A 22,045-nucleotide genomic window follows, 5' to 3' on the forward strand; every position below is an offset into this window, starting at 1 on the left:
CAGCAGGAACAGGATGTGTTATTAAAGAAATGGAACAACTCTTACATGTTCCTCTGTGTTCTTTTAATCTCATGTTTAGGGAATGCTACTGTAGAAATCATAATTGAAGTGAAGATTTTTAATTTATATTAACTATGGGTAAAGCTTGTGTTCTCTTTAGAAGTCTATGGGGGCAAAATGTGCATAATGTGTATTTTTATACATATACTAGATACAAGAAGACATCTCTTAATCTTCCATATTTTTTTCAGGTATCTTTATATAGGCTCAGGCTATAACAAAACAAATACGTTTCAATTCAAAGAGAAAAGGGTCCTGTTACAAACAAAGGCTTTTTTTCTACTAGAGCTGCTTCTTTTAAAGCATATATTGCTGCAGTTTTCAGATAATCATTCTAGCTCTTGAGGTAGGGAACTATCAATGGGAAACGAGTGGCAGATTGTAGATTCCCTTTTCATCTTCTCTACTGGTGTTGGATTAATATAAAAAATAGGAATAAAGAATGGTTACAGGCATTTACTTAGTTGCCTAGCATCACCTTTACTGCCTTTGCTGAGGTCTGTATTGTATTTTCATAATGTCATGCTATAATAATAATCATTTGATTTTTAACTCATAGATTACCTGACCCCAGAAAATATGCTTAGCATGATCTAATAGTTAAGGTGGGCAGCAGAGATCCAGGTTTTCTTGTTTGCAGGAGGAAACGGAAACAAATGAATTCTGCTGTAGTTAGTTACCTGTTTTTTCAGAGCTGAATTGTTGCTTTTCTAATATCATACACATGCAGGCATTTATTCTCACCTTGCTAAGCAACATGTGTATTTTACTGGATTTTCTAAGTTTTTGCAAATGGACTTTTGTTTATTTGTAAATGGTCAGGATTTGTTTAGCTTGCCCTTCATTTCCAGCTTTTTATATTCTGAATAATGTGTTCTGCAAGGGTAACAACAATGTCCAGGGATCAAAAAAAGTATTCTGCAACCACAAAGGGCCAGACTCTTGCCATCCCTTACTCCTGTTCATTTCAGTGAGATAAAGGACTCTGCAGTATGAAAAAGCAGCAGCTTGTTTTATATAAACTTTGTGTTCCCTTTGTGCTGTTAAGAAAACATACTGCTCCTAAGTTTTCTGTCAGTACTCTAGGGTAGAGGCAACTAAAGAGATATATCCAGTTACTTGCAAGGGATTTAAGAAATTGCATTGCCCAAGTGAACAGCATGTGCATGATTTATGGGGTAATGCCTTTGGCAAAAAAAGTAAGAATTGAGCTAAAAATTAACATATATGGGCATCAGCTGGTGACATGTGGCAAAAAAGGCATGCTGTGAGGCCCAGTTTCTTCCCACACCACCAGCAAGCCATGCTATTTTACACCAAGCATGAAAGGCTCTGGGCCTCTGAACTGTGAAGGTTCAGACGAGCCTGTGCAGTCAAGAGCAATTTTCTTGGCTCCCTGTGTTTCCTTTTAAGCCCATGTATTAATTCCTTCCCACTGTGCTGCCACTGTTCCGTGGATGTCAGCGAATCATAAGGGTGCATGGGAACATGCTTGGCAGCCCACAATGGTACCTGTCCCAAGAATGTTTCGCAGTAACTAAAGGAGATGATACAGTCAAAGGAGGTAGTTCTTAATGCCACTTCGAGGAAACATCCAAAACGCCCTGCCCCTATTTCCATATAAGAGCAGAGATGCCTCTGGCTGGAATAGATGTTAGAAAGTAAAAAGAACAACAACATTTTCCACACTAAATCTAAAGCTTTCTTCACTCTGGGGAAGCTGTGCTTTTTTTTTTTCTTCTTTTTTTACCTCCTGGTAGTGGAGAGACATGACTTCTCCCAGCCCAGTCTGGAGCAGGGATTTGCATGCTGGTGTTCCATATCCTGCCTCTCCCACTGCCCCTCAGCCTCTGCAGGCAGTCTGAGTCTGCTGGACTTCGAATAAGTGATTGGCAGAGGGGGAATTTAGTGGATGGGAGGCCCAGAGTCATATCTCTAGCCTGAATTGAAGTCTGTGTAGTTTGCTGTGGGTTATCCGGGACACTGTGCTCCCTGCTGAAGATGAGCTTGTCCTTTTGTATCCATGTTCTGTTTTATCTCAAACAGTTATGCCCTGAAGTGCTTTTAAGGTGAAGATGTCTTTCTTTAATAAGTGTATCTTAAGATGAGGAAAGTTAAAGAGCTGAGCTTGATATGCAAATCCTGCAGAGGCTGATCTGACTTGGGCTGACTGCAGCAGACTGAGAATTAAGCCTTTGTGCTTGTGTTGTCAGAGGTCCCCGTCTGCCTGAAAATTAGGATCTTATGCACCTGTGATTTTCAGCTTCCCTCTTCATAAACTGCAGACAATCTTAATTTTGATTACTGTGTCCATGCTTAGCTGTTGTTGCATCAGGCTACATGAAGACAGAACAAAAAAAGCCTAGTTCTGCAGCCTGATTTATCAATTAGAAATGTCACTGAGTGGAAGGAGGAGGTGGATCCTGCCCTCATCTGTGAGCTCGCTCACTGCAGGTCCAATCTGCACAGCAGCTTGCAAAAAGTGCTGGTAAGCCTCTCAGAGGCAAAGCAAGCCACAATAAACACGCCAGGAGGTGGATCGTGCATCGCTGGGGTGACCCTGTCACTGTTGCGTCCTCTTCTTTCTGTGAAAGAGTCGCACCTGTGTGAAGGCAGGAAGATAACGCCAGCTTGCAGAGGAAACATGGTTTTCTTTGAGCTTCATTTTAACATCTCACAAGCCTTGTCTGTACTAGCAAGTGGTATTCCATTTCCCTCTTTTGCCACCAGTTTTAGCTCTACTAATGACAAGGGTAAGAGCAGCAGTGTAGGCCATTTAACAGCTATCAGCATGCTGTACTCCATAGAGCTCCTTGGTTTGGCTTGTTTGTCTTGTGTTTTAAGTTGAGAGTAGAAAGACTTTTTGTCCCAGCAACCTTTGTGCAGGTATCTTTGTACAGTGAAATAGTCTCCTGTTAACTCTTTCATAGACTCCAAAATCTGAGTACACATTGAATCTGGGGCTGAATCAAGTCTGCAGTGGATGGGGTGCTGGGAAGGTGACAGGCAGTGTGCCTTACAAAACTGAGGAAACTGCTGTTGGGGCACACAATTGTCAGGTATTAGCCCTCAAGCAGACACTCAAAACCTATTTCAGTTTCCTCTGGATCACAGGCAATTATTCACTCACTACTAGCAGCACAAAGAAATGTAGAGATGTTCATATTTGTGACCAAAATACAACATGCTTCTAAGACTAATAATTAGTTTTTACTTCTCTGTTACACAGCACTACAGATATATTTTCTCCTAAAAATACCTGGAAAATAAAGAATATTCCCCAAATTATGCTGGGATGTCATTATGAAAATAACAGCCCTGTTGTACTATGTGAACTCGAAACTATTGCAATGAGCTCACCAATGAGAAATCTGTAAAAGTCTCTCATTTTAGGCTTGTGACAGGAAATGGCAGCAGGAAGTGAATGAAGGGGCTGGAGCTCAGTGCTCTGTGTGTGAGCGAGGGAATAAGGTACTTTTGAAATGAAGTGCATTTGAAATGATAAAGTGTTTGAAATGCTGATGTATAAATAACGTTAATTTTCTTAATGATAAGGTTTCCCAACATGCAAGCTTTACAATTTTGAGTTCTTTTCTAGGTTATCTGTTTCTGATGAAATACTGTAATCTGTAGCTGCTGCAACCCAGGGGAACTCATGAATTTGGTAGAGCCAGTCAGCGCACAAAAGCAGAATTTGGCTGAAGGAGTTTTAAGAGCTGAACTTGGAGACAAAACTGAGTGCAGTGAAATAAAAATAGGCAACTAGATTGGATTGATTAGATAGAAATTTTTGAAATCTGGAAGAGAGAGCTTGAAAAGCAGTCTTATGGCTATCAAGGATTTGGAATACTCTAAAGGTCAAGTGTGTTAGTGTTTGGTTAGAGCCCAGATCTTACAATGCAGTTAAAAAAAGAAAAGGTTTGGAATTCCCCTTTTTATTTGTTTTAATTGTCATGTAATAGCTTGCAAGTCAGATGATATTAGTTGCAATGTGTTTACTCCCATTTGTGTACTAGTTACTGCTGCTGTACTGTGAGTGATAGAGAAGTTTTGTGTTTCTCTGGGAAAAAAGTGCAAATGGACTCTGCTTTCCCTGCCAAACTCTTATGGTGGCCACATGGACATCATGAATCATTGCTTGGACAATGTGGGTGGTGGAGGAACAACCCAAGCAGAAAGCCTACATCTTTGGAGTAGATCCACCATAAGTCTTTTAATTCAGCACCTCACTGTAAAGTGAGGAGGTGGTGCTCCCTGTGCCCTTTGAACTGATGCAGCTGTCAAGGCCTCTGAAACATGGATGCTCAAAGTCTATTTGACAAGAAATCCTTTCATTTCTAGAAGCACCCAGGGCCACATGTATCTTTTTTTCCTGTTTTATTCCAGTATATTAATTTACATCCTTTGCTGGGGCTTGCCTCTCACTGGAATAACAATAATGTTAATAACTATTCTGAAGGTAGCCATACTACTTCACAACTCTAATTTCCAGCACTTCTGTACATTTCTCACTGCAGACACGTGCTTTACTTGAACTCTGGGCAAATCACTTCATTTCTTTGAAACATAGTACTTTCACTTTTTGAAGCAAACAAGCAGGCTCTAGAGTGATGTGCTGCATTCCCACTGCATTGCAAGCTAGCGATTAAGCATAGCAGCATTTTCTGGTTTTGGGATTCCCACTTTTTTCTAGAAAAAGCTTTGTTTATAAAGCACAGTAAGGTGAACCCGATGATGCTACCAATCTTCCTGTACCTCTCCCTGCAAAAGTTAAAAGGAAATCACAGCTCCCTAGAAAGATTTTATATTCACAGTTGAGAGCTGAGAACAGTAATGATTTGTTAAATATATATATTTAGATATAGTTAAAAACTACAATAGATTAAAAAAAATATAAAATTAAAAATGTATAGTTCCTTATGTCCCTCCCTTCTGCCCTGCAGCTGTAGCAAACGCTCAGTACTTCTGGGTGTTTGAGTATGAGACTTGCTTATGAAAAGCAGCCAGAGAGTTCAGTGAAATGGAGACAATCCTTTGGTAATGTGGTATGGAAGTCCTCAGGGATCATCAGTTCTAGGGCCACAACAAGAAGAATGGGGCAGCCTTGACAAGCAAGGAGTTAAAAGCGACAATGTTTTACTTTGAGCCAAAGCTCCTGGGGAGCTGAGTCCACAGTAAGTGTTGCCCCAGAACCATGAATGCCAACACACCTACTGGCTGACGTTTTATCTTAAGTAAAGCCACTATTGCGAGTGCTTTTCTATGCAGTAGATGCTTTTTACAGCCCATATGTGTTGTAATTGTGTAAGGTGATCCAAATCTGCTCAAAATCAGCCAAATTACTTGAAACATGAAACGGTCTTCTGGCCAGGAGAATTCACTATAGAAAATTGTGATGGGATGGCAATATGGCATGTGTAATGTGAATAGAAGGTGGCTTGTGTATTGGTTTTGATGATTGTAAAGAACCAGGGCTGAAGATTATGGTCCTTTGTGGCAGATGAGAAAGGAAATTGTAAGACTCGTCTACAGCTATGTTCCCCTTTCCTGTTGCATCAGGTCTGAAGTTTCTCATTGTGACCCAAACAGAGAACTAAAAGCCTGTCAGCCTGACAGTTTTATGAATGATCAAAAAACTCTCAGGGAATGCAAAAAATAGAAAACTATTTTCAATAATTATTTATTTGAACTTAATGATGCAAAGGTAATGTTGCCATTTTCTCAGGCAAATTAAAGAGAAAATAAGACACCAATGTTTTTATATTAAACTTTTAATTTTTTCCCCAGATCCATCCAACAGAGATGTTTGCTATCTGACCCAGCACACAGTACTCTGACTGACTTTCCAATTAATGAACTGAAATAGAAGGTTTAAATTATGGAGAATTGAGGGGAACAGGCCGTGTCTTAGAACTAGGATCATAACTCAGCCACAGGCACAGGCTGCCGCACATGCATTATAATGTAGGATTTTAAGGTATCTTAACCTGAGAAAAAAGCTCAGCATCTGGGCAAGAAAAATGAACTGTTGTTTCTTGTTTTTAATGGGAAAGGCTAAGGAAAAAAAAGCATGAATATCTGGGATTAGTTACAGCATTGGCAAAACTGAGAGCGGTAAAGTAATCTTATATGATTCAATTTGTTTGCATCAAGTGAGGTTCTGCAGAGAGTATATGAAATATGTTTGCTACCTTGCTATTTTCTTGCCAGTCTAGAAAGAGCACACAAGCACTAGCAATTTCTCTGCTCCATGCAGTCTGTGGCTGCCGTCCAGCATTTAAAACTGGATGCACATCTCCACTCTAAATCTGCAGAGCAATAGGATGAAGCAGGGGGACAAATTATAGATGTCTTTGGGAGGCCCACCTGTTTTTTTGCATTAGCTAAAGGTTAATCTCTCCACTTCATGCCTTGTGGTGCAGTGAAGGTGGCTGCAAAGTGGTGCACTGGTCCTGCTTAGTGGTTTTCTGTGCAAAAATATGTCAGAACTGGGGAAGATCAGGGAGGTTTTATTCTCTGGGTTTCTGGTTTGCTTGTTTTAAGTAAAAGAGAAAGGCATCTCAGCAAATCCCACCATTTGTGAATACTGTATTAATCAGGAAGCTTAGAGTTTGCCCTTTTTTGCTGTGCAGGTTTTAAAGTTTCAGGGTAAACAAGACACATTGTGCTTTTCCTTGCTGTTATAGCTGATGGAAACCCAGTGAACTTTCTCCCCACAGGTTTACCCCTTGGCTGAAATGTGTTGCCTGTCCAGGTGTTCTTGTAATCTCATGGGGCAATTGTCAGATGGTAAACTGGGAATCCCAGAAAAACACTGCAAAACAGGAAAAAATCTAAGGATCACACACACAAAAATGCAAAAGAGTGTAGCTGCAGAAATGGAGTTGCCATAGCTGTTAGTGGCTCAGCGAGACAGGGTGGAATCCAGTGTTTTGGAAGGTTTCCCCGTATGACACAAGATTTTGGAATTTTACAGCTGGTAAATCCTTATTAGCACAGGCAGCCACTACTGGCCTGGATTCCCTGGCTCACTGTTTACTATGGGGGTGCCTAGTGGAAGTGTGCCTGGTCCTGATTATTCAGCTTTGAATCTTAATTGTTTAAAGGAACTATTATAAAATAATATTTTATTATTTTTTTTAATAAATGAAAGGCAGGGAGAGAAGCTTCCATCACCTGTTGACAGAAAACTGATCATGTAAAAAGCTGGCATGGGGAGTGGAATTCCCTGTTCTCCCGCTTAGTCATCGCATCCTGGTGTGACTCATTTTATTACATGGAGGTTCCCAGTGGTTTTATTTTGAGAGGAGCTTTTGTTAAATAATTTATACACACACACACACACACAAGCACACGTATAATCTTAAAAAACCAACAGATTTACTTTAGTTAATTAGCATAAGGGACCACTTGGAAGAGCTCTGGAATGACAGGCTGCCCCTGCTGCTTCACTACTCAGCTACTGTATTCATGTTTTATTTTAGCATTAATTGAATTTCTCAACAATAGTAGGGAGAAATCTCCTCTAGACTTGTTCTCACTGTGCAAAATGTCAGATTTAGGGCTGGGCAGGATGGCAGATGACTAATCCATTGGCCTTTTACCTCCCAGACCTTGACTTGTATCTTTAGCCTTGGTGACTCAAACTTAGGTCCTCAGTGAAATGAAGGCACTGGTCTCAGCTCATCATAAACAGTTTCATTATCTGCAGTGGGCAGTCTTCCTTCAGAAAGAAAAAGAAATCCATGGAAACCGAGCTCAGTGAAAAATTCAATAGCTCTAACCTCTAGTTTTGTGAGTTTTGAATTAATTCATGCTGTGTTTGCTCAAAAGTTTGAAAACTGTTCTGAAGTAATAGCTTAGAAGGAGACAGCTGCTTAGGACCAGATGATGAGCAGCAACCTTGCACTGACATGGAGCAGAGTAACTTCCCAGCTGAAATCAGAATTCATCCCTGAAGAGTGCAGCATAGACTTGGTGTGAATTTTCCCCTACCCATGAAGTGTTCTCATCTTGGAAGTGGTATTTGTTCTGCTGGAAAATATTCATTATTCTTTACTTTATTCTTGGGGTGGCTCTAGAAAACCTCAACTGTTTTCCAGAGATGCCTGTCATCTGCTGATAAAAGCTGACAGAGATAATAATTATGCTTTTTTGGAAGACCTTCCAAGAAACACAATGAATCGGGACAATTCATTGCAAGCCTAAAGTGACCTCTGCAGAAATGTGTTGTCGAGGCAGCTGCCTCACTAGCTACCAGGCTCTGTTTCTTTGGGGAACTAGTGTGGTTTGCTGCCTGGGAAAAAGGTAACAGGTTGTTCGTTAAGTAATTTATGTAATGCTTGACTGAAAAGCAATGTACATTTTCGAGCATAAAATCACATGCAGGCACAGAATCACATACTGATTTGGCACAATAGTATACTTAGTCTTCAACTGGAGAGAACTGCAAAGAAAATTTCCTGAACTTCTCAGTCCATCAGTCATGCTTGTTCAAATAAAGCAGTAAGTTTGTTTCTCCGCTAGTTACTGACCCCAAAGTTATGAGTAAGATATCGTGAATAATGTGTAAAGGCTGTAACTGCTTCAGAAAACCTTTAATTGGCTAATTAAAAAAAGCCCTATAAGGGGCTGCAGAGAATCACCCAAAATGTTCCTAATGCAGACTGACATTTTGATTTTCCCCAAAGTTTGAAGCAAGACTTTTGGTATGATCACAGTTTGAGTTAGAGAGGGTAGAATTACCTGCTTCCAACAACTCATTCATTCCTCCAAAGAGTGCTGACACAATCAGATCTCTCATCAGGGTTTAATGCTAAGTCTCATAGCCCTGAAGCAGCACAAAAATCTCTATTTCCTGAACATTTCACTGACCTGTGGTGTTAAAGAGTTGCCAACTAAGACAAACCATTAAATGAGCAGGGAACCACAACAGTAAAAATATTGCATGAGGCAGCCACAGCTGGTAAGACCTCAGGGTTAAATAAAAAAATATTTTATCATCTTTTGTGGAACTACTGCTCTTTTCAGAAGTGTGGATTGAATTCCCCTTTCTGGAGGTTGAATTTGAGAAACAACCACACACGTGGACCTGGCACTAAGCTCCTGTGTGATCCATGCACATTTTGTGCCATCCTTGCAATGCTCTGGCTGGCATGTGTTGCTGCTAGGACAGCCCAGCTCTGACTGCCACTTGCAGAGCACACACTCACTGCATCTGTGTGCTCATGCTCTTGCAATACTTCAGAAAAAATTTATGCTATTGCTCTTTGTGCAGTTTTCTGACTCTCCACTGTCAAAGCAGGTTTAATTATGCACAATAAATAGCTCTCTGTACTTGGAAACTTCAAATTAAGTTATCGGTCAAGCTGGATCTTAATCTTCTTGGTTCACAGACAAGGAGAGGAGCAGTTATTTGTCCTATTTGTGGTGTGGCAGAATTACAGGGTAATTAAGGCCCTGGAGAGGTCATTGAGCCCAACTTCCTGCCCAAGGCAAAATGCATGCACACTGTTTAGGCACCACCTGTGTTGCAACACTGGACTGGAGAAAGGGGCCTACTTCTGAGTACTCAGGTTATGACACAGGTTTTGTATTCGGGACTGTACTCTACCATCATATCAGCATTATGATTTTTAGCACATCCTTACAATAAAAATCCCATTTTTGCTGATGACTTTTAAAAACGCATCCCCTTTAATTTCCTCCTCAGAAAATTCTCCTTTAAGAGAGAATATTCTAAAGGTCTTGAATGTGTTGACGGCTTGGAGCAAGTTTTCTCTGTTCAGAATTTGCTCAAATTGTCTTTAGATGTGCCTTAGACTTCTCAGTTTATTCCTCCTGCCCTCCGTAAACTTTCTCAGTGTACACAATCAAAAGATTTCTTTTAATTTCCAGCAAAAAGGATATGTTAAAGTAGAGAAATTTCTGAATGTGGTTGCATTTATAATTTTATTCATGGTCTCCCTCTTTCTTTTGCCAAAAGTTCACTGTAATGTGCATATCCAGAGGGGTTAAAGGAAAAGCAAATATTGATTGTCTCGGGCTGAAGTTTGTACATTTGCAGCTATAAAAGTGAAGCAGTGAGACAGATGGAGCCACATCGTGATATTTAAGCATAAAGGTCAGGGAATGAGCTGCAGAGTGGTTATATTCAACAGGGCTTTGGTGCTTAAAGAACAGGGATTGCCATTGCTGGTAGATTTCTTAGAAACCTGTTCAGCTGCCATGAGCATGAATATATTCAAACAGAAGCATTTTTGCCATTAGAATGATAAACCTAAATACATTTATTTCTTGTTTGGTTGGGTTTATTCTCATTCTTATCCTTAATCACCACAGATTTTGGACTCAGTTTAAACATAATTTGATTTTTATGGTTGGCTTCATTAGCTTTTAGTGCAATTTCGGTGACTTGGTTACTAATTAAAATCCACTGTGATTGTGGTTGCATATGCTTCACAGACCTCTTGAATATGGCAGATGACTTGGAGGCCCATTTCTCCTTTATTTTATGCATTTTGGACCAAAAAATCCTTTTTATTTCTACCTTCTTTGTGAAGTTAGTGCGGTTGTATCTGCACAGATTGTTTGAATTTAGCAATACAGAAACAAAGATGAAAACATTCTGCCTGGAGGAAAACCAGTGTCACATATTCCCTCTTGGCTCTTCTTGTAGTCAGGACATCTTCAAATTGCTTTGCTTAGACAGCTCCCAGAGTGTGTCTCTATCAGAGCTCTTAGGACATACTTTGTTGTTTCCTTTTCCCTCCTTCTTATCCTCAAAGAACTATAAAAATTTCTTGGGTTATTTTCTTTTTGTTTGTTTGGGTTTTTGGGGGGAGATGGAGTATCAGGAGGTTCATATTATGATAGTTTCTTTTTACTAAGATCACCTAGCAGAGGAATTAAATATTTACTGCCTTGTCATCAGACAATGTATTTAGTATTTGGAAGATTAAACCCCCACTATTTGCTGGCTTCCCCTTTCCCTGAGCTATTTACAGTATCAACTACAGTAAAGCATCAGCTGCGTTAATAGGCTTATAGATTTAACCTGCAACAGTCCAGAGCAATGGCCAAAGTGAATGCTTATTGTTAAATAATGGAGTATTTTCCATTCCTTTGCACAGCAGTCCTTCGGGGTGTGAGGGCTAAACAGTGGATCCGCGGGAGCCTTGCTGGCTCTCATTGCACAGCTTGCTTGGGCCTTCTCTGCTCAGGCAGTCGGTCACTAATCCCTGTGTTAGCTTTGAAGAGACAACTGATTTGCTGTAGAGGAACTTGAAACACTTAAAAAAAAATAGAAGAAGAAAAATAAAAGAGTTAGAATTATTTAGAGTTTTCTCCTTGCACCCGAATACTGTGGCAGCAGCGGCATGAGGTGTTGGAAGCCCAGGCTCCCCTCTCTCCCCCCCGTGAGGCTCTCCCTCCCGGGTAACTGACAAACAGCCATTCTTCCAGCTTTTCCTCAGTTGCCTCCAGTTTCTCAGTGGGAAGGATCAGGGGTGAGGAGGCCCAGCCAGCTCAGTGTCCCCATCCTGCCCCACCACAAGCCAGGCACCCTGCCCAAACACACTGGGGAGCCAGCCCATCCTGAGGGAGGAAGGGACATGCTGTTGGCGATGGACTCGGGGAAAACCTTTCTCTCCCTTGTGTGTGATTAGGGGCCAAAAGATGGCAGAAGCATCTCAGGTGCAGGGTGCTGGCTGGGGGAGGTGAGGTTCAGCTGGGATGACCTTGGGGCTGAAGGACAGGGAGATGGGGCAGGCAGGGCCATCCCTGGGACTGTGGCCTGGCCGTGGAGCCACAGCTCGGGTCCCTCTTGGGAGGAGGCAGCCCGGAGAGCCCAGCACATCTGTCAGTTCATTGTCTGTGCGGAGCGGAGAACAAAGAGGAAAACAAGCGAAAAAATGCAAAATGCATTTAAAAATACTCTTTCATTTCCCTTTTTGCCAGAAGCAGAAGTACTTAAATAACAGACGACAAAAGCGGCTCTTGCAGAATTTCCAAGAATTGGGAAAAATAAAAACTCCTGTGGAAAGGACTCTTTTTAAGAGACTTTTACCCCGGCCTGCCAGAGCTGGGTGTGCAGTCTGGGGAACCCCCACAGAAATGTGCCCAGGAGCTGCCTCCCCTTCACCAAAGCAAACACCAGCCTTGCTGCTGCAGTATTTCAAGTCATGTTGGTTCATTTGGATAAGTGTCCCCTTATTCATTTTAAAATCAAGCTTTCAGAAAGGTATGAAGGTTGTGTTTTGTTTTCTTTAAAAGGCTCAGCAGGATATGAAAGTCAAAGGAATAAAGATTAAACTCTTAAAAAAAGAAGTAATAAGGAAGGCATTGCTAAAATATGTTTCTGGGAAGTGCGGGCAACAGTAGATTTAAGAAATATCTGTAACTAGAGGGAGCACCATGTTTCTGTACAAATATCCTGTCACTACTGCTGTACTTTTATAGTGAGGGGGTTGCTTTGATGGTATTTCTTACAAGGGGATCAGATTTTATTTTCCCCTGTAAATACAATTTTGTGTAGCAGAACGGAGATGAGCTGCATGGATATAATTAAGAGCAGAAATACTTCTGATGGTTCAGAGGTAGGGGCTGTCACAGATGCTTTTACACTGAGTGTGGTGAATATTTGGTGCTTTATAGTGACTTTATAGTGACTCTGTCACAGCCTGCAGTGGTGGCCATGCTGAGGCGCAAATCCGCTGTGGGAGATGATGGGATTATTCCTTGATCAGATGAGGTGTATTTCTTGACAGCACGTGCTGAGTTTTCATATTGCACATATAAGAAACAGGTTATAATAGTAAGAAGACAAGCATGACACTAATCAAACACCCTATATAGCTATTTTTCCACTTACAGTAAGAATTTGTCCCCACTGAACCACTTCTAGAAAAACCTACACTCCTGTGAGAATTCAGAGCATCTGCCAGTTTCACTGTGCAGCACATCTAAAAGTCAGCCCTGGAGTGGCTCACTTTTCTTGCTTCCATCTCCATGCACCCTATATGACTTTTTTAGCTAGTCCTTCCTCCATGTCCTCATTCATTCTGCCCCTTACCACACTGGTGGGGAGCCACGTGGTCTTAGCTTAAAATAACGGAAAGTTTGCTGAGCTGCTGACTGAATGTGACCATTAATGAGTTATCTGACCTTCTGGTGGCCTCCATCAGTCAAGCTGGCTGAAATCAAGTGTGGTAAAAAGCAGATGTTGCACCTGTGCTAAATATTTCATTCCTCAGTTTGGCTAATTTCTAAATCAACATTTAATTTTAATATGTATGTTAGCTTTTTCCTGGCGAGAGAAGTGTTCAATGATGTGTTTAAATTAAATGCTGTTGCTTTTGGTTAGGAGTGGGAAGGTCCTTTAAATTAAGTCCATTTTTGAGAACTTTGCTAACTTAATGCCCTTAATTTGTTTCTTTTTTTTTAAGTTAAGCTTTATGATTAAAAAAAAAAAATACAGCAATGTTGATACTGTGATATTCTTTTAGATGGGCAGCAGATCTGGGAAATGGAGGCAACAGTGGACAAGGATAAGAGCCAGCCTGTAAGTATGCAAAACATTGGATGTCCTCTCCTTGAGCTCCTCAGACAGCAAGTTACTTTGCTAATTAATGCCCTTAATTTGTTTCTTTTTTTTTAAGTTAAGCTTTATGATTAAAAAAAAAAATACAGCAATGTTGATACTGTGATATTCTTTTAGATGGGCAGCAGATCTGGGAAATGGAGGCAACAGTGGACAAGGATAAGAGCCAGCCTGTAAGTATGCAAAACATTGGATGTCCTCTCCTTGAGCTCCTCAGACAGCAAGTTGCATTCAAGGGATAGTTTTCAAAGAGCGTCTCAAAAGCAGAAAGAGCCGCTATCTGATGGCTGTGATGAACAAATGTCAAATGTTTCAGCAGTAAATGTGTTGCAAAAAGAAACTATTCATTTAGCAGTAACCCACAGCAAATTGAACAACTGCTAGATTTTGTGTTCTTGCAGAAGACTCTATTGTATCAGCCCAGTCCTCTGCAGGATGCTGGCTGTCTTGACTTCCTTTTGCCTCTATGGAAGTCCTGGGTGCTCCGTACTTTGCAGGACAAGATTTGCACTATAGTATTTAAAATGAACATTTATCTTTCGAGGGAATGAGCCTCTTTGTTCACTTTGCTTAATGGGTCCTTACTGTAGTTGTTCAGTGCTTTTAGGAGCAAGCACTTACATTGCCATGGGCCATGCCTGCCCCTGCGGAAGAGAAAGGAACACTTGCAGTTAATTGCCATGGAGGCCAGATCCGGGTTTGTATACTAAAAAGCATATGGAATAATAAAGTTTACTCTAACAAAAAGAAGGAATTCTGCAATACATACTTGTTTATCAAGCATATTGTGATGAACATTGCTGCCACATTTATCACCATTCTGTGTGTTTTATTTGTAGCTGAGACTTCTCTCTCCAAGTTCAGGGCAACATCAAGAGAGGATACACAGAAACCAGCTTCCTATTACCAAGAATCTCTAGTCTGTCACCATCTGCCCTTTCTTTCCTTTCTTCTTTTCATACCCTTCCTTATAGATATGAATAGGTTTCTCCTCCTTTCTGCCTGGACACATAACAGGGGAGACCCACACAAGAATCTGCAATCAGCCTCAGTTGCTAATTCTATATTGTCACTTTTTGTTGTTTCAGAGCATGCTTTTTGTAGAAATACCAGAGTACAGGAACAAGCACATTCGCACAGCTGTGAAGGTGAATTTCTACGTTATCAATGGGAAAAGAAAAAGAAGTCAACCCCAGCATTTTACCTATCACCCAGGTAACTGTTAAGGACAGAGCATATTGTTGCCTAGTTCTCATGAGCCAGTTTTTATTTTCTGCTGTGTTGTTTCCTTGCCATTATTTGAGGATCTAAATGTTACTAATTTAATTCGGCTGAGTGGAGCTAAGCACTCAACAACTGTTTAGTTTAAAGGATGCTATGTGATTTATGATCAGGAATTTCCCATAAATTTAAGGGGAGAGTTATCTTGGCAATGGGCTGATGCTGCCCCATTCACTCAATGGAAGTTTGCCAACAGCCTCAGTGGGAGCAGACTTAGTCTGTGACATGATGTGACCCTGTGAAAACCATGAGCTGACGTATACGACAGTAAGATAACATCAGATCTGGGAAAGTAGCAAGGACTTGGTATAGAGGAAGACAAGCAATATGTATTCCTCAGTATGAGGCCATCTAAGGAAAATATGAATGCTTTTCTGATGTTCTTCCTCTTGGGAATTGGTGAGCCATGTCACAATAAATGCAATAGGATTGCTAATGAGATTCCCAGAATTTCTAAGCTTTGGCTGGGAGAAAAATCTTGTGAGAAAGTCAGAGTATTGTGTTTGTGGAAACCAGAAAGCATAAAATAACTACCAGATTTTATGCAAACTTCAAAATTATGTCTTAATTTGACTGGTTTCTACGGACAGGCAAACATTCATTCTCATTCTTATTTTGGTCTCCTCCAGCCTGAGAATCTCTGGTCTTCTCCCTAAATTTATGAACTGGATAGGGTATCAACAATGTGAAGGTGTTGTATAGTTGCTAAACTCTTCTGCTATGGAATAGTGTTGAGAAATACAATAATGTCTCAATATGATCCCTAAATTAGACCACTTCAAAGAAGAGGTTCTTACACTTCCAAAAAATTACCCTGTTGTGTTTCCATTGGATGGTATTTCTGTACTGAGTTTGGGGGAAGATTTGATAAAAAACCCCCAACGTTAGAAATGTGAGAATTTGTTTGTACAGCATTGTAATTTATTCACACCACAATTCACACAACTCATGCTAAATTGTGGATTTTTTAAAGGATGGTGTGAGAAAGGTCTTCAGTTCTAAGTACTGAGGAATTTACATGCAGCAAAGGAACCCAAAAGAAAGCTCTAAAATAGTTCACCTCTGCCTTTCGTCACTAGTTAAATGTTTGACAGAAAAAGGAGGAGTTGTATATGTAATAGGATTTAAATTTAACCAGTTTTCCTTTGAGATGGAAGTACTACATGAAACAGCTATATATGGCTTCTTATTTTGCTTACCTGTCTGAGTGGTCCTTAAATTAATTAAAAAATGAGCAAAACTATTGAATTTCTTAATTTTTAGAAATTTGGGATTAAATAGATCATTACAGGTTTTTTATAACAGTTAGTACAGAGTGCTTTTGAGAGAGACTCTGCTATGATTGCATATGGGTCATTTATTAAGTTCAGTGTCTATGAGATATCAGCTCTCACATGCAAAGCTTGTTAAGAGCTGAATTTCTTATGACTTCAAGGAAAATCTCTGTTTCTCATCCGCTTGTTACAAATAATGTCCTTTGCGTGCTTTGTTCTAGTACCATCAATCAAAACAGAGCCCATTGATGACTATGATCCAGCCTTAATCTGCAATACAGTACACAGTGGTCTGGGAACAGTAACACAGCCTTACTATTCACAGCACACAATGGTCACCGAATCCCCTTCCTGTCTTGTGGCCACTATGGCTCCTTGCCAGCAGTTGCGCTCAGGCCTTTCTTCTCCTGATTCTCGGTATCATCAGCAGAATCCAGCAGCTGTCATATACCAAAGAAGCAAGAGCCTTAGCCCAAGCCAACTGGGCTACCAGCAATCCAATTTGATGGCTACACCAGTTGCTATTTCAGATGCCCATAGGTCAGTACTGGTGCACACTGGTTCTCCAGGTCATACTTCAGCAGTGCTCCACCACTCTCCAGGCAACCAGCAGTCTTCTCCAGTGATTCACTATTCTCCAACCAACCAGCAGCTGAGGTGTGGAAGTCACCAAGAATTTCAGCACATCATGTGCTGTGAAAATTTTACTCCAAATGTTACAAGATCCAGCCAGCCCCAGGTCAGTCAAGCACAAAGGTTAAGTCCGAGTTCATACCCTACGGTGATTCAGCAGCAGACAGCCTCAGGCCAGCGGGCAGCAAAAAATGGACCACCAGTGGGCGACCAGAAAGAAGCATTACCAGCTGGAGTCACTATTAAACAGGAACAGAATCTGGACCAAGCATATCTGGATGACGGTAAGCACCAACTCTTCTCTTGTATTTGTTGGTTTGTTGGAGGGAAGGAGGAAGTTTAGGGCTTATAAATCCAACCTGTTCCTCTGCACAAAACCAACATGGCCTCCTTTTGATGGGTGTGGATATTTGCTTATGCTGCATTTTGGTCTTTCATCAGCTGCATTTTTGGTAGATGGCAATGTACTTTGGCAACTGAGCAAAAAATGCAGTGTTCTGCAGAAACCCTCTGTCTTGCTTCATGCCATGGAGTGAGCTGTCAGGTTTCAAGCTGTTACCATTTAGTTTCCCTTTGCCAAAGGTTAGTTTGAAAAATGGAGGATCTGAAGCAAAATGCACATTTAATTTATTTTTTTACTATTCATATCAGGGCAAAGCTCACTTTGTAAAATGCTTTTGTACATTTTGTACCAAAAAAAAAAGCCCATTGAACAGTCTATCAAGGCCTGTAATGAATGGGGTAGTGCTGCAGGCAAAACTATCACAGATGTTCTAGATGAACAGTAGGACATTGATAAGTAAAACAGTGCTGTTTCTTTGTTGTGATCCAAGCAGATTTAGCCTTTAGGAATGAATATAAGTTGTCAGAGTAAAGCTTTCTTTGAACATATCCTGCTTGTTCTTAGGTAGGCAGCTATTGGCATTCTGGTTGATTGTTTCTTTTATTAAAGACGTTCCTTGCAAGAGGAAATCAGTGCAAAGTCCAGTGCAGCTGGACACTGCAGTCATAAAGGCCAGTTGCAAAACTGGCATTAATTTTAGTGGAAGCAGAGTGAGCTTGCTGAATGTATTGCTGCAAATACAGGGTCTTCTTATGCATGAAGTACAGTCCTGACTTTCACATATATCCACTGCTGCTGTCCTCTCAGTCTAGGCAATTGCATGTGTGGTTTGATCTTGTGAATGTGCACCATTATGTGCTTTGTTAGCACTCAGTAGTTTGAGATTTTTCCTCCAGTTACTCACCTAGAGTTGTGAAATTGTGGCCATGGAAGTTTTATTTTCTTCACCTTAGGTACTGAGTGCTTAGTGGCTGTATCCTGTACAGTCTTTATTGCTGCTTTTGTGGGCAGAGTTTGGATGGTTTTCTCCATTAGTCTGTGTTTGAAATGTGGTTGAAATAGCTTTGGTTCCATCACAGTAAAATCTGCAGAGTTCTTACTGGTCCCCTTGTCTGAAGAGGAGTGTGGAACTGGGTTTTAACAATGAATTTGACTTAGGAGGTTTGCTTGATCCACAAGAAGATAGCTAAGTAAAATCCTCTTCGTGTTCAGGGAATGGAGCATGATAACAAAGCAAGACAATCTTTCTAATAGTAAAACTGCACACTATGTTTCAGGGTACTTTTCATATGAGAAGCTGAGAGATTCTTACGTTTCTGAAAACATTTGTGTTTTGTGTACCAACACAAACCTTGCAAAAGAAATGAAAAAGAAATAAAAAATAAATAATTGTGAAATTAAAGCTAGCAAACTTCAGAGTCGAGCGAAAATCCACTTAAATGTAATCCCAAAATGGAATGCAAAATCAATTTCACTGGGTTTTGAATCAAGCCAGTAACATCTAACTGCAGCATAGCTCACAAGGGATGCACTCGACCTCTGTGCTAAGAGGAGCCATTAGGCAGAATAGCAGCAAGTTAGTAATGAAATTCCAGGCTTCTGCTTGGCTGGCTGGATCATCCTGAATTGATTTCAACTAGATATTAATTTATCAGTTATGCCACCCAAGTCAGGCCAGGCGAAATCAGCCACATACAGTCTCTTTCCTGGCCTCAGTGAGTTTACATTAGTTAGAAGTGTGACTTGGAGAACTGTGATTTACTTTAGGACTTGGTAAAACATTTCATTCTGAAACATTCAGGGCTTGAATTGAAAAACTGCTTTGTTTGCTGCTGGGGAAAAGTGACTCAGAGCATAACAAAAGCCATATTTTTCCTGACTAGAAAGTTTATTTTTGTGCTTTATAGTATTAAAAGAAAGCAAACCCAAAGGATTATGGAGGCTTTAGCCTTAAATCCCTTTTATCCAGAAAGCTCTTCTGAGATAAAGTGAGTTGTTAGGTCTTGCTGTGATTTTTCATGGGTAAGATACTGAGATGATGGTTCCCCAGCCAGGCTTGGCTTGAGTGCCTTGCATTGCCACTGAGGCACAGACTCTTGGGCAATCACTGTTTCAGTGCCTCTCGCTTCCCTTCACTCCTCTTCCCTTCCCCCATCTTCCTCCTCCCTCTTATTTCTTCTTTCTCTTTATTTCTGCTGACAGTCCAGCTTTCGTCCCTGTCTATGGTTGTGACCTCTTCTTGTCAACTCTTGTCCTCTGCCTTCATGGTTAATGCACAGCCTTGGCGTTCTGGACTTTGCTTCTATTCTGAGCTTTGACATGAACTTCTTGAGTGATCTGGGACAAGCCTCACTCTGTTGGTTCCTCATTCTTGAGGCCATTGTCCCTCAGAGTGGGTGTGCTTTCCCAGTCTTTGAGCTCTCCTGGAATTGTCTTTTACACATAACACAATTGCTGTTTCTCTTTACCTCTTGTAGCTTCCTGCTGCCACTGCTGGCATGACCCTTTGTTATTTTCTTATCTTCCCTGCTGTAAAAAAAGAATTTGTACGTCTTCCTGAGACCATGTTCTTTGCTCAGAGCCTTACTGCTCCACAGGGCACATAATACCGGGGACCTAGCTCACTTAACCTCTCTGTACCTACTGCCTTGTGAAGATAAGAGGTGGTTCCATCTTCACAGGAAGACTGCATTCAAATATGGGACCATAGCTAACAAAGCTGTTAAGCACCAACAGTCTAGCCAAAACAGCATGGATCTGAAGGCAGGTGATGGCAAGTATTTACCTTCTCAGATGGGTTTTGCCACATGCAGGGGCCTCTTTGTGCAGTAGCTGTACAACAGGTACTATGCATACTGGCTACCTTAATGGTGACTTAATGTGTCTGTAGCTCATTTCTGACTATACTGCAGAGGTAGACACCTGCCACGTGCTTTCTTGGAAGCAAATATTTCCCTCTATTCTCATCTTACCAGTGCTGCCTCACAACAAGAGGTGCCCAGCCCAGCCTATGCAGCCCCCTTGCAACTTTTCAGCCTTCCCCTCTCAGACAGAATTACAAACCACAAGGTTCCTGGCAGGCTCTAGCTATCAAATCATATGGGCTGGATTTGGAAATTCAGCCATTAGGGAAACTGATCCAGGTTGGGCATTGCCACACATACATATTCCTCCATATACCTTCATATTTGTGGAAAAAAACAAACCCAACTAACTTTAACTTTTTGATATCAAATAGTGTAAAGATGAATTCCCAGAGGAAAGGATGATTCATGAAAAATTGGCAGATAAACCTTTGTTACACACCTCTGCCTTGGAGATTCATTAATGTTGGAAATAGTTCAGGAGTGAAGATAAGCCAAGGTCAGGAGATCCTTCAGGACACATCTGGTGTCCAGGCTAATGCTGGCAAGCAGTGATTAGCTTCAAATGCAAGTGAAAGTCATGTGAGAGTGCTTAGCATGGTTCAGCCAGGACCTCTTCTTAATATTGTTCATAACCAAAAACCACCAACAATGGTAAAAGTTACATAAACAACCACAGAAATAAGTTGACAAATAGAATTTAGTTCTGCCAGGACCTTCAGAGCAATCAGGTTTGACACTTAAAGCACAAACCCAGTTAAAAAAATTAGTGATTTGCAGCACTGTCCAAAATCCAGTAGTGGCACAGGATCAAGAGAGAGGGTAACCCAGGCTTTGGGACACTGGTCGTGCCCTGGACCGTGCATGTTCATGCTGCAGTGCCAGAGGTTTTCAGTGTAGCCCTGGGGAAGCCACTCTGCTTCCATGTGCCCCATCTGCAGCACAGATACATGAGGATTGTGTGACAGGAGCAACAGAAGGATAAATGCATCATAGACTCTAAAGCACTTGGATGTGAGAGGATCTACAAGTGCTTTGCAGAGACTGAGTGTCAAGGATGGTGTTGGGCTCTTTCCATGTACAAATAACGGACGTGTAGCTGCTGTCCTGAATGTTATCAGCTTGCTTGACTTAGATTTAGTTCTTCTTTTCAGTTCAGCTGTCAAGTTGTGTGCTTTTTACTATACAAAGAAAAAATACTGGCATTATTTAAATAGTAACTGTCTAACCACATCTGACACTCAGAACTGTCTGCTTGATGCAGCAGCTCTAAATTATTTTTGGTGCACCAGTAATCTTTGATGGGGAGGAGAAAAGCAAGGCAGATGCTTGTGTAGTGGTTTATCAGACTATCTATCAGCAGAGATCTTTTATAGGGAGCTCATGTATTTCACAGGAAGTTTCGGACCAGCAGATACTTCTTTAGAAACTGGACCTGCAGGGTGTGTTGTGTGGTGCTTGTAAATCCCTCAGCACTTTTGATCACCTCCCCTACAAGCAATCTGTTAGTTTGTGCAGTTTTACTCCCCACCACAGTAACCATTGCCCTAACCGTGAGTCTCATCCCAGACAATTCCAACTGGGTTAGGTCCCTGTGTTTTCTTTTTGTGTTCTTTTATTCAGCAGCAAGAAAAGCCACAATCTGTGGCTGAAATGAAATTAAAACCCCTTCTTTCCTCCATGTTCAGGAATAATCTATTCTGACCAGCTTTTTTCCCCGTGGGCCAGTAGCTGTTAGGCAGAAGCCTGAGCAGGGTGCACCTCCAGGAAGCCCCGGGTCTCCTGGGGACCCGAGAAACAAAACTACAGTGTGAGCCCTGAGCGAGCAGCAGTGCGGGCTGAGCTCTGTCCTGCAGCTTCGCTCTCTGGCCGCCCTCGCTGCAGCGCGCAGCCCACCCTGCACCCGCGGGCTCCCTGGGGAGACGGGCGAGTGTGTGCGGTGAGAGGAGAGGATCAGTACAGCCAGGAGAGAAGGCGGGCAGCAGCCACC

At 41.3% G+C, this 22,045-nt stretch overlaps 1 protein-coding gene across 1 annotated transcript in view; it reads left to right on the forward strand.

Annotated features, from left to right (window-relative positions):
* Positions 1-17,384, forward strand: part of NFATC2 (nuclear factor of activated T-cells, cytoplasmic, calcineurin-dependent 2) — a 48,425-nt gene extending 31,041 nt beyond the window's left edge. The window contains exons 6-9 of the mRNA XM_009998761.1: positions 13,566-13,621; positions 14,749-14,881; positions 16,437-17,132; positions 17,290-17,384. Of these exons, the coding sequence (XP_009997063.1) occupies positions 13,566-13,621; positions 14,749-14,881; positions 16,437-17,132; positions 17,290-17,384 (980 nt within the window). The remainder of the gene's footprint in view (positions 1-13,565; positions 13,622-14,748; positions 14,882-16,436; positions 17,133-17,289) is intronic.
* Positions 17,385-22,045: the final 4,661 nt, after the last annotated feature.

This window comes from Chaetura pelagica, unplaced genomic scaffold (assembly GCF_000747805.2).
Source record: "Chaetura pelagica isolate M959 unplaced genomic scaffold, ChaPel_1.0 scaffold275, whole genome shotgun sequence".
Taxonomy (NCBI): Eukaryota; Metazoa; Chordata; class Aves; order Apodiformes; family Apodidae; genus Chaetura; species Chaetura pelagica.